The sequence below is a fragment of the Lissotriton vulgaris genome, chromosome 4_1, assembly GCF_964263255.1.
Source record: "Lissotriton vulgaris chromosome 4_1, aLisVul1.2, whole genome shotgun sequence".
In the NCBI taxonomy this organism is placed as follows: Eukaryota; Metazoa; Chordata; class Amphibia; order Caudata; family Salamandridae; genus Lissotriton; species Lissotriton vulgaris.
In genome coordinates, this window is record NC_141691.1 from 2,017,623,463 (window position 1) to 2,017,637,708 (window position 14,246).

Here is a 14,246-nt window from a genome sequence, read left to right on the forward strand (position 1 = left end):
GACTTGTGACCTGGTCACCAATTTTCTAATAGTTGATGTAATAGTATTAGTGGTAATAATCATAGTAGTCATGGCAGTAGCAGTAGTGGTGTGTGGTTGTAGTTGTGGTACTAAAAGTAATACTGGTAATATGAGTAATTGTTACCGCTGGGGCTGACGGTGGTAATAGTAATAGTAGAGGTAGTCGTAGTTGCAGAAGCAGTAGGCATAATAGAGGGTGTAGTAAAAGAGAAGAAGTAGTGGTGGTAGTAGTGGTAAGAGTTGTAGCTGTGCTTTCACTATTATTAGTTATCTTCACACTTTTTTTGCAACTCTGCATGCTGTAGGCTTTTCAGCACATTTTCAACAAATAACAGAATTTATGAAAGGAGTTATGTTGGTGCAATCAGTACATGGCTAGGAGGCCAGTTGCAGCCACCGTAGCGGGAGTCGTGGTTCTCTCCATGTTCTGGTCCCCAGGCGGGTTGGTGTGCCAGTCTCACCAAGCATAGTTGATGAAAAGATGTGGGTGGCTCATCGTTCTGACCTAGCTCTGGTGTAGGTAGGTGACGCCTAATTGTGCTGGTGTATGTCTTGCCAAGCATGGCGGATGAAGGACATAGGTGACTAGTGGTTCCGATCATGTTGCGGTGTGCAGAAGGTAGGTGAAGCATAGCTGTGCTGGATTAAGAGTATTTGGACCATGGCTGATGGCATAAGCAGGGTCAGAGGGTGAACTAGACTGACCAGGCTTAGCATGGGGCTGGAGACAGTAAGACAAATGTAGTTGCATGCAGCAGGACAATTAGGCACACCTAGGTTGCTACAGGAGGTTGACCCACACTTATAAAGGTGGATACTACTGTGGGCTACTCTAGGAGAGTGAGGTTAGAAAACATTCATCAAACAGTGCTGAGGTGTTGGCCATTCTCAGCATGGTATATCTGCAAGGCTAGGCATGTCCAGGCTGGCAGCACTGGTCATCAGTTTTCAGACACAAGTAACTGAAGCATCAGACCATTTAGGCCCTGCCAAAGCTGCTCATTTTAGTGACATGAGAGTTATGGTGAGAGAGCTTTGAAAAGTTTTCCCCAAACATTAGAATTGGAATGGTTAACCAACTGGCAACCCCATGTGAATAATTGTTTACAAACAACTCCTTATAACTTTCTTGTGTACTGGAGTAACCATTCAGATCCCCAGTTAACACACCACCAACTAGTTCCAGTGGTTCTCTTCCTCGCACACATCCTACTCCCCAAGCACATGTTAAGTACAGAGAGCAACAGAGGGTCAGATCTTGAGAGCAACAAAGGGCCAGATTGGGAGAGCAACAGAAGGCCAGATTGGGAGAACAGCAAAGGTCTGGATTGGAAAACAACAAAGGGCCAGATTGGGAGAGCAACAAATGGCCCGATTGGGAGAGCAACAAGGGCCAGAATGGAAGAGCAGCAAAGAGCCAGATTGGGAGAGCAACAAAGGGCCAGATTGGGAGAGCAACAGAGGGCCAGATTGTGAGAGCAGCAAAGGTCTAGATTGGAAAACAACAAAGGGCCAGATTGGGCAAGTTGTGTTTCAAGGCTCGAAAATCACAAGTGAACTGAGGGAGGCTTTTAAACACCCACCTGATGTTCTCGCCATTACGGTTGTTGATCTCCGGCATCCCGGTGAGAAACTGGTAAATAGCCACAGATGTGTCAACAGCCACAATGCGCCCTGAGCAGAAAAAATTTGATATATCAATAAAATGTCCATCCAAGAAAAGGTGAGCATACCCTTCCATTTGTAACACTAAGACCCCTGGCATATGTAAGAATGAAACAGACTCACAAGAAGACCGTCAAGCACCACAAGTTAATTTTCCCTCGGTCAGCCCTTCTTCACTGTTCTTATAGTTTATTTGCTGGCTAATTTGATGACTCCAACAAGATTAAACTGTGGTTTGTCTGTCTGCTCAATATCAGTGCCACATACTTGCAACTCTTGGGTTTTGTGTGAAGTTTTCAGCTTTTGAAGCCACCCTGGAGTGCCTGCCACCTCCTCTCATCCACCCTCTTTTAAAGGAGAAGACTCTGCTATTTTACACCCATTGTCTATTGATCAATTGAAAGTAGCTCAGTAATGTGTACCTGGACCAGGATAAAGGCAGGACTGATCCGAGATGGAACATCATCAGGTGTATCGCTCACCGGGGGAAAAACTACATACAGACCTCTGGTGAAGACAGCTAAGAATTTGAAAGAATTCTGCCAGTGCGCTAGGATCTTGTTGAAGCCCAGTGTCTTTCTGCGTTCAATCTTTAGTGGAAGACTGACTCTCCAAGCACTTCTGCGACTACAGTGACAGGCTTCTACAACAGGCAATGATCGGGTAGATGACTACCAATTGTGACTCCTTACATGTTGATCTCCTCGTCTCGTTTGTCTTGTTGAAGCAGCTGATAATCGGGTTCGGACGTATTGGTCATGGGTACGCTTCTCTGTCATTTATCTCAAGAGGTCAACTAGGCATTCTTTATTTTGGTCTTGAATGGTAAATAACTCGCTAAAGCCCCAGATAGGGTGGATCCCTTTACTATGGCTGTCCAGGTTTTTGTACCCTGTTGTACTATAATTTGTACTGGACTCAACATTTCTGCTTAATTCTGTTCCACATCTTCTACCGTGCTTGCATATATAATGCCTGACATGTTAAATATCGCAAACGTTTTCCCGCTCAACATCGCAATGCTGTCTCCTAGTGGACTTGGGTTCAACCAAGAGGACCTCAGGCAAATCTGGACTGTAGCAAAGTGCATCATGCAGCCAGCAGAGGGGGACAAGTCTTGAATCGTAGCTGAAAAGGCTCCTCGGGCTTCTTGGCTTCAAGATTATTCTCAGATTAGCTAATTGGTTATTTATTTATTTTATTTTGAAGGTTTTATATAGAGCAAACAAGACCCTTGCGGGTATCAGAGCGCTTTACATGCCATATATTAGAAACAAGTATAAGCATAAGAACATACAATTAGAGGTGAATTAGATATAAGTTGCTCAAAAGTACAAACTAGTAATTACAATATGGTGCTCAGACTAATAATTAGAATACAGTAATAAGTAAGTAATTCACATGAATTTTGCCTTGAGAATCGCTTTCACTTCTTTTTTGAAGGAGGCAGTGGAGGGGTTCAGTCTAGTTTCTGTAGGCAAAGCATTCCAGATCCTGGGAGCCATTCCAGAGAAGGATCAGTTATAATTTATTTTCTTGGCAAAACGTTGTGGTTTCAGTAGAAGATTCTAGGAGCTGCTGGAGGCTCTATTTTTTAATTTGGTGCTATAAAGCACTTGCAGAAGCTTCTTGACGTTGACCAACTAGGGAAAAACAACACAGCACTACACTGGGCACACCAAAAACACTGATAGCAGAGAGGAAATCAGCCCAAACAAATAATCAGGTTCTCTGCTAGCAGTGTAATTTTCAGCTGGTTATTTTGATAACACCGCTCTCTGGTACAGGTAGGCAATGCAAGCAGGCCAGCCCCAGGAGAGATATGTTGCTGTCTACAGAAATTATCAACCAAATTGCCTGCTCTGCGTTCTATCCTTTGTAACCAGGTCATCGTGTGCTTCTGAACTACTATCGGAACACTCACCTCAATAAACACATTTTCAATACTAAAGAAATGGCCGAACCCATTTCAGGATACGTAGTTACTAGTGGCCTGTCCTCGCTGTTGATTCAGTTTCAGCAGCAAAGGGAAGATCATCCAAATTAATAACTGTCTTGGATGTGGTTGGATAGAAGCTATTTTCATTCTCGCTTAAAGTAACTGTACATTTAGAATTATAATGAGCATCGAGTGAGGCATTACAAATGTTCGCGAATAGCCCAAAGTTACAAATCCAAAATGTCAGCTAATTAAAAATTCAAGTCAGAACTATCAGCTCTGTCAATTCCTGTTAAACTTAGTGTTCTCCCTCTCAAAACGTCTTCTACCTCCTCTTGGACGTCCCCAGATGTTCCCATGTATGGGTGTGACTTACTCTTGCCTCACTCCTGATAGTTATACCATCTCTTGGAAGAAAGCTTTGTGGATCCGCCATTACTGCCAACAGGTCTGTAAACTTACCAACAGTCGTTGCAAGAAAGTCCTAGTAGTGAACTCAGTTGTTTGCATGTCCCCAACTGGGATTTACTTTTTTTCTAATTTTCATGGTACAATAAATAAATTAATTGATTTGCCCTTTAAAGAGGCAGGACTATTACGTGGCTGGCTGTTTTTTAATCAGAGTGCGCATTCAGTGATTGGCAAGTTTGAGCTTGTGTAGATGGGTGAGTTGTGGATTCAAAAATGAATCAATGGATGGATGGAGGTGAAAATGAGTTCGAGTATAGTTCAAGTTCAAGTTCAGGGATTTATATAGCACACTACTCACCCAGAGGGTCTCAAGGCCCTTGGGGAAGGGGGGTTCAATTTTTGTCGAATAGCCAGGTTTTAAGTTCTTTTCTGAAGGAGATGTGGTTTTGAGTAAGGCGGAGGTGAGTGGGGAGTGAGTTCCAGGTCTTGGCCGCCAGGAAGGAGAAGGATCTGCCACCCATGGTGGATTTTCCGGATGTGCGGGACTGCGGCGAGGGCTTGATTGGACGATCTAAGTTGGCGGGTGGGTGTGTAGAAGGACAGTCGAGTGTTGAGGCATTCGGGTCCTAGTTTGTAGAGGGCCTTGTGTGCGTGAGTGAGAAGACAGAATGTAATTCTCTTGTTGACGGGAAGCCAGTGGAGGTCTTTTAGGTGTCCGGTGATGTGATCTTGGCGAGGGATGTCCAATATGAGTCTCGCTGATGCGTTTTGGATGCGTTGGAGTTTTTTCTGTAATTTTGCTGTGATTCCGGCGTATAGTGTGTTACCATAATCCATTCGACTCGTGGCCAGTGCGTGGGTGACAGTCTGTCTTGTTTCGAGGGGGATCCAGCGGAAGATCTTTTTGAGAATACGAAGTACGTTGAAGCAGGAGGATGAGACTGCGTTGACTTGTCTGGACATCGAGAGAGAGGAGTCTAGGAGGAAGCCCAGGTTGCGTGCGTGGTCTGTGGGTGTGGGTGCTGTGCCCAGAGCGGAAAGCCACCAAGAGTCGTCCCAGGCAGAGGGGGAGGATCCTAGGATGAGCACCTCCGTTTTGTCTGAGTTGAGTTTTAGGCGGCTATGTTTCATCCATTCGGCTACTTCTTTCATGCCTTCGTGAAGATTGGTTTTGGCGGTGTTAGGGTCTTTGGTGAGGGAAAGGGTTAACTGGGTGTCGTCGGCGTAAGAGATGATGTTAAGGTTGTGTTGACGCGCGATGGAGGCGAGTGGACTCATGTAAATGTTGAAGAGGGTGGGACTGAGTGATGATCCTTGTGGTACTCCACAGATGACTTCAGTGGCCTCTGAGATGAATGGGGGAAGTCGGACTCTTTGAGTTCTCCGGGCGAGGAATGAGATGATCCAGTCCAAGGCTTTTCCTTGTATGCCGATGTTGCTGAGGCGTTGTATAAGGGTGCTGTGGCAGACTGTGTCGAAAGCGGCCGAGAGGTCGAGTAGTATGAAGGCCGCTGTTTCTCCGTTATCCAGTAGTGTTCGGATGTCGTCTGTTGCTGCAATGAGGGCGGTTTCGGTGCTGTGTTTGGCTCGAAATCCGGACTGAGAGGGATCGAGGGAGTTGTTGGATTCAAGGAAGGCGGCGAGCAGGCTGTTGACGGCTTTCTCAATGACTTTGGCGGGGAAGGGGAGGAGGGATATGGGTCGGTAGTTTTTAAGTTCAGAGGGGTCTGCTGTGGGTTTCTTCAAGAGGGCGCTGAGATCGGCGTGTTTCCAGCTTTCTGGGAAGGTGGCAGAGTTAAACGAGCAGTTGATGACATCACGGAGATGGGGTGCGATGATGGAGTCAGCTTTGTTGAAGACGTGGTGGGGGCAGGGGTCGGTTGGCGAGCCAGAGTGGATTGAGTTCATTAGGCGGATGGTGTCTTCGGTGGTGATTGGGTTCCAAGCGCTGAGGTTGTTAGTTGGCGGTGTAGGATCTGAGGGGAGTGGGGAGGGTTGTTCGCCGGGAGTAGAATCTGAGGGGGGTGGGGAGGGTTGTTCGCCGGGAGTGTTCTCGAAGCTGTTGTGAATGTCGGCAATTTTGTTGTAGAAGAAGGAGGATAACGCATCGCAGAGGTCTTGGGAGGGAGTGATGTCGTTAAGATGCTGCGGCGGGGTTGGTGAATTCTTTGACGATGTTGAAAAGTTCCTTGCTGTTGTGGGCGTTGTTGTCGAGACGATCCTTGAAAGCTGATTTCTTGGTGGATCGAATCAGTTGGTGGTGTTTGTGGGTGGCCGCCTTGAGGGTGGCCATGTTGTCGGTGGTTGGTTTTTTTTTCCATGTTTTCTCTAGGGTCCGGCATAGGTTCTTGGATTTTTTAAGGTCATCATTGAACCAGGGAGCCTTTTTGCTGCCTGAATTGATCTGGTGCTTTTTATGGGGTGCTAATTCGTCAGCGCTGTGGGTGATCCATTGCTTGAGTTTGATGGCCGCTTGGTTTGGGTCCAATGAGAGGGTGGGAGGGTTTTGGTTAAGTGATGTGAGGAGTTGGTCGGAGGTGATTTTGTTACAGTTTCTCTGAGGAATAGGTTGTGGGCGGTTGTGGGTCAAGGTGGTTTTGTAGCTGAAGTGAACACAGCTGTGGTCTGTCCAATGGAGAGCTGTGGTGCGCTCGAAGGAAATGTGCTTGCTGGAGGTGAAGATAGGGTTGAGCGTGTGCCCGGCTACATGGGTGGGGGTGTCCACAAGTTGTTTGAGTCCGAGATTGGCCAGGTTGTCCAGAAGGGAGTTGGTGTTGCTGTCGTGTTTGTTTTCAAGGTGGAAGTTGAGGTCTCCTAATAGAATGTAGTTCTCGGAGGCGAGGGCATGTGGGCTGACGAAGTCAGTGATGTCATCGCTGAATTGAGTGCGGGTTCCTGGAGGCCTGTAGGGTGCCTCTAAGTGTGGTCCTAGGGTCGGTGTGGATCTGGAAGTGGAGATAGTCGGCGGTTGCAAGATTATCGTTGAAGCTGGTCGTGATTTTGATGGTGTTCCTGTGGATGATGGTGATGCCTCCTCCTGTTTGGTTGGTGCGGTCTTTTCGGATGATCTTGTAAGCGTCCGGTATGGCTATAGCGATGTCGGGTGCTGATGATGTGTTCATCCATGTTTCAGTAAGGAAGGCGATGTCTGGTGACGCAGTGACGAGTAGGTCCCAGAGTTCAGTTGCGTGTCTGTGGACCGAGCGGGTGTTCAGCAGGATGCACTTCAGGTGGTTAGAGTCGGAGCTATGTTTGGAGGAAGTGGATTTGGTGAGGGTCCTGAAGCAGGTGAACTTGCAGGTAAACTTGCAGGTGTGACAGGCGAATGGGCCGTGGGTACGTCCTGGGGTGGCTTCGCAGCATTGTGGTGTGCGTCCGGGGTTGAGTGCGACAAGAGTTGCGGCATCATATGTGAATCTAGTGGGCTGGGTACGGCGGGGGCCAGGGGGTCTGGCGCTGGGCGCGGTCCAGGCACAGACGGGCGTAGACGGGCTTACCTTTGGCGCACCTTCGGCGCGCATGGGGCGTGACCGCTGCGCGCAAAAGCATCTGTCATATATGGATGGTGGGAAGGGAGGGGCGAGGGAGGATCAGCTGGGAGGCGGGATCGGGTCGTAGGGGACGGGCTACGAGGCACAACAACAACAAAATGGCGGCTAAAGTGAAACAGGCAACAGGATGGGGCACAGCGAGTAAGTGATGGATATAAACACCCTGAGAAGCAAGCGCCACAGAAATCGAAGTTCCAACGATGTCAATTAGGGTCAAAGCCACAACAGCGTGTGTGCAACTTGCCCTGCGCACAACAATGCAAATAGTATTAAGTCTGGGAAATCGTCAGCAGCAGCTCCAAACACTCGGCAAAGCTTCAAAATAGTAAAGCGCTATGACACGCGGCAGCTGGCAGGCAGGCACTACTAGTTATGAACACTCGATAATGCAGAAAATGGTGAAGCGCTGTGACAAGCGGCAGCTGGCAGGCACTGCTAATTATAAACACACGATAATGTTTCGAGCGGTAAGGCGCTATGACAGGCGGCAGCTAGAGGAATACAAAGCGCTAATATTAATTATATACGCTCTAGCGTTATGTCAGGCAGCTGTTAGCGAGTGGCACAGAGAAAGCAGCAAGAACAGCCAACGATACCAATACAGCAGGAAGCTTGGGGAGCGACCGTCTCTGAACGCGTCAGGCCGGTCACAGCGCTACTGGAGGTGGGGGCCAGGCTGTACGGTCAGTTGGAGGGAGGATCAGCTGGGAGGCGGGGTCGGGTCGTAGGGGACGGGCTCCGAGGCACAACAACAACAAAATGGCGGCTAAAGTGAAACAGGCAACAGGATGGGGCACAGCGAGTAAGTGGTGGATATAAACACCCTGAGAAGCAAGCGCCACAGAAATCGAAGTTCCAACGATGTCAATTAGGGTCAAAGCCACAACAGCGCGTGTGCAACTTGCCCTGCGCACAACAATGCAAATAGTGTTAAGTCTGGGAAATCGTCAGCAGCAGCTCCAAACACTCGGCAAAGCTTCAAAATAGTAAAGCGCTATGACACGCGGCAGCTGGCAGACAGGCACTACTAGTCATGAACACTCGATAATGCAGAGAATGGTGAAGCGCTGTGACAAGCGGCAGCTGGCAGGCACTGCTAATTATAAACACACGATAATGTTTCGAGTGGTAAGGCGGTATGACAGGCGGCAGCTAGAGGAATACAAAGAGCTATTATTAATTATATACGCTCTAGCGTTATGTCAGGCAGCAGTTAGCGAGCGGCACAGAGAAAGCAGCAAGAACAGCCAACGATACCAATACAGCAGGAAGCTTGGGGAGCGACCGTCTCTGAACGCGTCAGGCCGGTCACAGCGCTACTGGAGGTGGGGCCAGGCTGTAAGGTCAGTGGGAGGGAGGATCAGCTGGGAGGCGGGATCGGGTCGTAGGGGAAGGGCTCCGAGGCACAACAACAACAAAATGGCGGCTAAAGTGAAACAGGCAACAGGATGGGGCACAGCGAGTAAGTGATGGATATAAACACCCTGAGAAGCAAGCGCCACAGAAATCGAAGTTCCAACGATGTCAATTAGGGTCAAAGCCACAACAGCGCATGTGCAACTTGCCCTGGGCACAACAATGCAAATAGTGTTAAGTCTGGGAAATCGTCAGCAGCAGCTCCAAACACTCGGCAAAGCTTCAAAATAGTAAAGCGCTATGACACGCGGCAGCTGGCAGGCAGGCACTACTAGTTATGAACACTCAATAATGCAGAAAATGGTGAAGCGCTGTGACAAGCGGCAGCTGGCAGGCACTGCTAATTATAAACACACGATAATGTTTCGAGCGGTAAGGCGGTATGACAGGCGGCAGCTAGAGGAATACAAAGCGCTATTATTAATTATATACGCTCTAGCGTTATGTCAGACAGCAGTTAGCGAGTGGCACAGAGAAAGCAGCATGAACAGCCAACGATACCAATACAGCAGGAAGCTTGGGGAGCGACCGTCTCTGAACGCGTCAGGCCGGTCAGATGAGAGGTGGGTAAGAATGAGAGGTGCAGTAGGAGGTGTTGGTGAGGTAGAAGAGAGGTGTGGGAGCAGAGTATGGAGTACAGGACACCGCAAAGCAGTTCTCAATTAAAAGCAGAGTGAGAGCTGTTTGTGCAGCAGGTTGGGTGGTTAAGTACTGTATTATAATCACATTTATATAGTGCTTACTACGTCTATGAAACATAGAAGCACTTTACGCTAGGCAGCACACCACCCTGGAACCCAAGGTTAGCAGTTAATCCAGTTGTTATTAGGATTAGTCTTCTGTTGTCAATGAAACCATTGCACATGTGCTCCTGTTTCTTCGTGGTAGATTGAAACCATTGCACACATGTGCTCCTGTTTCTTGAGGTAGATTGAAACCATTTCACACGTGCTCCTGTATCTTGTGGTAGATTGAAACCATTGCACATGTGTTCCTGTTTCTTCGCAGTACATTGAAACCATTGCAGACATGTGCTCCTGTTTCTTGTGGTACATTGAAACCATTGCACACATGTGCTCCTGTTTCTTCGTGTTAGATTGAAACCATTGCACACAAGTGCTCCTGTTTCTGTGTGGTACATTGAAACCATTGCACGTGTTCCTGTTTCTTGTGGTCGATTAAAACCATTGAACTTGTTCTCCTGTTTCTTGGTGGTACATTGAAACCATTGCACACATGTGCTTCTGTTTCTTGTGGTAGATTGAAACCATTGTACATGTGCTCCAGTATCGTCGTGGTAGATTGAAACCATTGCCCACATGTGCTTCTGTTTCTTCTCCTTCTCTTTATCCGCTGACTTGCCTGGATTTTCCATTATAGGATGAGGGAGAGCTGAACACCCATCTTGGGATCCCAAAGGAATCGACACAGCCTTTTGCTCCCCCAGCTTAGACAACTCAACATCTTCTATGGGGGTGGAAGGCAAATTTTCTCCGTTCAGGGACAAAGTAGATACAATTACCGAGGGGTCAGCAGTATCCTCCATTATCGGGATAAAAAGACCCTTAGAGAGGTCTAACACTTGTGGAAGTACCTTGTAGTACGACCTTAAAGAAGGCGTTATTTCGTTTTGGAGATAGCGGGATGTTTAATGTTTTTTCCTCCTTTCTCTCATCTAGCACCAACACAAGTGCTGGGCCCGGCACAAGTAGGGGGGGGATGGGGAGAGCACTTATTACCCGCACAACATAAGCCTCCCTGAGGGCCCTGAGCTGCTATAGCCTCGGGAGAAAGCCGCTCCTCAGCCCCACTAGATTTCAAAATCCCCCCTGAAGACTGAGTTTTAAATTGCTGGCCAGCCCGCTTCCTTGATTTCTTTGCAGCAATTGTGGCGACAAGAGCCGGTCTCACCTTACGCCGACAATCGCCAGACCCTCCGTGTACACCTCCAACCGGGACACTCTCCAGGACACTCTCCACCGGTTCCAGTCCAGAAGAGCCCGAGACCCCTGGCTCCTTGCACCCGGTTTCCGGCCCCGTGGTGAAAGAGACCGTAGTAGAAGGAAAAATTGCCTCACCGCTAATGTACTGAGAGCAGGCCAGCTCGGCGGCAACAGCTGCCGGATCACGGGTTCCACGGATACCAGCCGAGAGAAGATTGCGGGCTGCTCATACCCTTCAGAGCTCCAGGGCAGCAATACTTCACCACGATGCTGGAGGCGGTGCAGAGGGGGGGGAGGAAACTGTACTGACGGAGCCACCCGGCCCGTCCACACACGCACACACACACGCATACAGCCTGGGGGCGGGTCAAGCCCTCAGGTATAAATAAACGGGCGCGAGACCGGCTTGTGGTCTTCGGCCCCTAGCATGTAGCTAAGTGTCAGCGTCGTCATTTGTAAAAGTGTACTGTAAGCCCCACTCCGAGGAATAGGTTTTCCATACCCATAGCAAACTCTACACTGGCGATGAGGCGGGTACTCTGCCCACGCTTCGCCCCCGCGGATGCGATTGCCATGTCCCGCGGTGTGCTGATTGTCGCGCTCGCGCTGCCTGCGCTAGAGCCCGCGGCTGGGGCCCAGTTACCTCGCGGGTGCTGCCCCGCTGAGTTGGCCGGTCCGGCCCCCCCCCCTGCGGCCTGCTGTGTCTTCACGCCTGTGGTGGCGCCAAAGGTGAGCCCTCCCGAGTGCCGGCGTCCGCCTCCTGCCTCACGACGGCGGTTGTGCCCTGCAGCGCACCTACGAGGCCCTGCTCCGCCTCTCTGCTACTACAGCGTGCCTGCCCATCTGCGCCTGGGGGGAGAGTGTCAAGCGGCGACGCGATCCACGTCTATCGGGGGGTTTGAATCAGCCCTCGCCGCTCTCCCTGCTCCCGCTCACGCATCTCGCGGATGCGGAAGTCGCACCCTACCGACGCTCACGCATCTTGCGGAGCCATCGATTCCTACGTTTTGAAGGGCAGGTCACGCCCAGAGACGAGCACACCGGATCTGGGGGCCCAGGAAAGTCTGCTAGGGCAAGGAGGCCCCCAAGGAAACACAGACTCGGCCCAGGTGGACAAGACAGGCTCACCCAGCTGCCACCACAGCAGGCTGCCACGCGCTACAGCCACACACACCGGCATCAGTGCATAGCCCACGCGCCACCACGCGCCAAGGATGAATCGACAGGCAGATGCAGGCGATGCAGCGGCTGACCTTACCCTGCAAGCCCCAGCTCAACAGCCGGTGGTACCGCAAAATGCGCAGGCTCCTGCCCCAGTTGTCAACGCCACACCAGCTTTGCCAGGACATGCCATGGCTTCTCCGCTCCCGCCATTCAGTGAGCTGTCGGACCCGCCCACGGCCGCCGCGCGGTGGCGCCTTTGGCTAGGCCGGCTGGAACATTATTTCGTTGGGGTCAGAGAAACAGATGCAAAAGTCAAGCTCTCGTTACTCATGTGCTACGGAGGCGACGAGCTGTATGACCTATTCGAAACCCTACCAGACAGAGGGGACGACAACGACTACACGGCCGCAATCACGGCGCTCAATCGCCACTTTGACCCCCACGCAAACCCAGAATAAGAGTGGTTCAAGTTGCGCCAGGCCCGCCAAGCAAGAGGCGAATCAATCGACGTCTACTACGCGAGGCTTCGCAAACTGGCAACCTCCTGTGAGTTGCCGGACAGAACACTGGAAATCAGAGCGCAGCTCATCCAAGGCTGTCGGTCGGTTCAGCTGAGACGCCTCATCCTACGACAGCCTCGAAAAAGCCTGGACGAGATTCTGGTGTTGGCCAGGTCGCACGAGCTCTCAAATGCCCGAGCGGAAGCCATGCAGGCCGCATTGGACAGACCTGCGATGCCATCCAAACACGTGTCAGTTAAGGAGGAGCATGTCGATGTCATCCGCCCAGAAAGACCAGCAACCGGGAGCCTCGCGCTCCACATGCGGGAACTGCGGAATGGACCACCCTTCGAATGGCCGGTGCTTGGCACGTGGGAAAACATGCTCCAACTGTGGAAAGAGGAATCATTTCGCGAAAGTGTGCCGCAGCAGTGGCAGCCGACGTGCCAGTCCCAGTGGAAGGGGCGTCAGTCAAGGAGTGCGTCAAATCTCGCTCGAAGACCCCGGACCCTGCGGTGACACCGCACAAGCAGCATTCCGCATGGACGAGGAAGAGGACGACGAAGTATTTTTCGTCTCTTTCGTGGGTCGTGATGGATCGAGGAGACGACCCCCGCCAATGTGCGAAGTCCACATCAAGGGCTCCCCGTCACAAGCGTTGATTGACACGGGGCGTCCGTGAACATGATGGATAACTCACAGTATGAACAACTGTCCCCCCGCCCGCCGCTGTCACCCTCAAAAGCCAGGATATACACGCACGACAGCAACGATCCTTTGCCTCTGCGAGTAGTAATCGACGTGACAGTAACATGCAATGGCCAAGAGATGAACACGAAATTTCGCGTGACCGGAGGCAAGCGAGGCATGCTCCTCAGCTGCCACACCGCGGAGGACCTCCGATTAGTATTTTTCGCCAACCAGATACATGAACGACACGCGGACGCCATGCTGAGTGAGTTCCCGGCGCTCTTCCAAGGACTAAGCCACCTAAAAGGGAAGATGTTCAAGCTACATATCGACCACACGGTGAAGCAGACAGCATTGCACCACAGGAGAGTGACCTTCCACCTGCGGCCGCAAGTGGAAGAAGAACTGAAAAAGCTCGAGGAACTTGGGGTAATCGAAAAAGTATCGGGCCCTACGCCCTGGGTGTCGCCCCTCGTGGTGGCCCCCAAGCCCAAACAACCAGGCGCCATAAGACTCTGTGTGGATATGCGCCTCCCTAACAAGGCAGTCAAGAGGGAGCGACACCTTACGCCAACTATGGACGATATATTGGCAGATCTAAATGGGGCCCGGTGGTTCTCTAAACTAGACTTAAACGCGGGCTACCACCAGCTTGAGCTACACCCGACAGCCGTAATATCACAACGTTTTCGACCCACGTTGGCCTCCGCAGGTACAAGCGCCTGAGCTTCGGCGTCTCTTCGGCCGCCGAAGTGTTCCAGAACGCGATCAGAGAGACACTATTGGGGCTCCCGGGGGTCATCAATTTAAGTGACAGTATTCTGGTGTTCTCGAAGACACTAGAAGAACATCATGGACACCTTCGGGCCACACTTCAAAGGCTGGCTGACCACGGGCTCACGCTACACCGGGAGAAATGCTTCTTCTACAATGAGTCGGTGGAGTT

The 14,246-nt window shown here is 50.6% G+C and overlaps 1 protein-coding gene across 1 annotated transcript in view; it reads right to left on the reverse strand.

The window, feature by feature from the left end:
• Positions 1–14,246, reverse strand: part of LOC147724891 (flap endonuclease 1-like) — an 84,088-nt gene that overhangs the window by 44,400 nt on the left and 25,442 nt on the right. Inside the window, exon 2 of the mRNA XM_086966415.1 lies at positions 1,605–1,695. Coding sequence (XP_086822541.1) covers positions 1,605–1,695 — 91 coding nt within the window. The remainder of the gene's footprint in view (positions 1–1,604; positions 1,696–14,246) is intronic.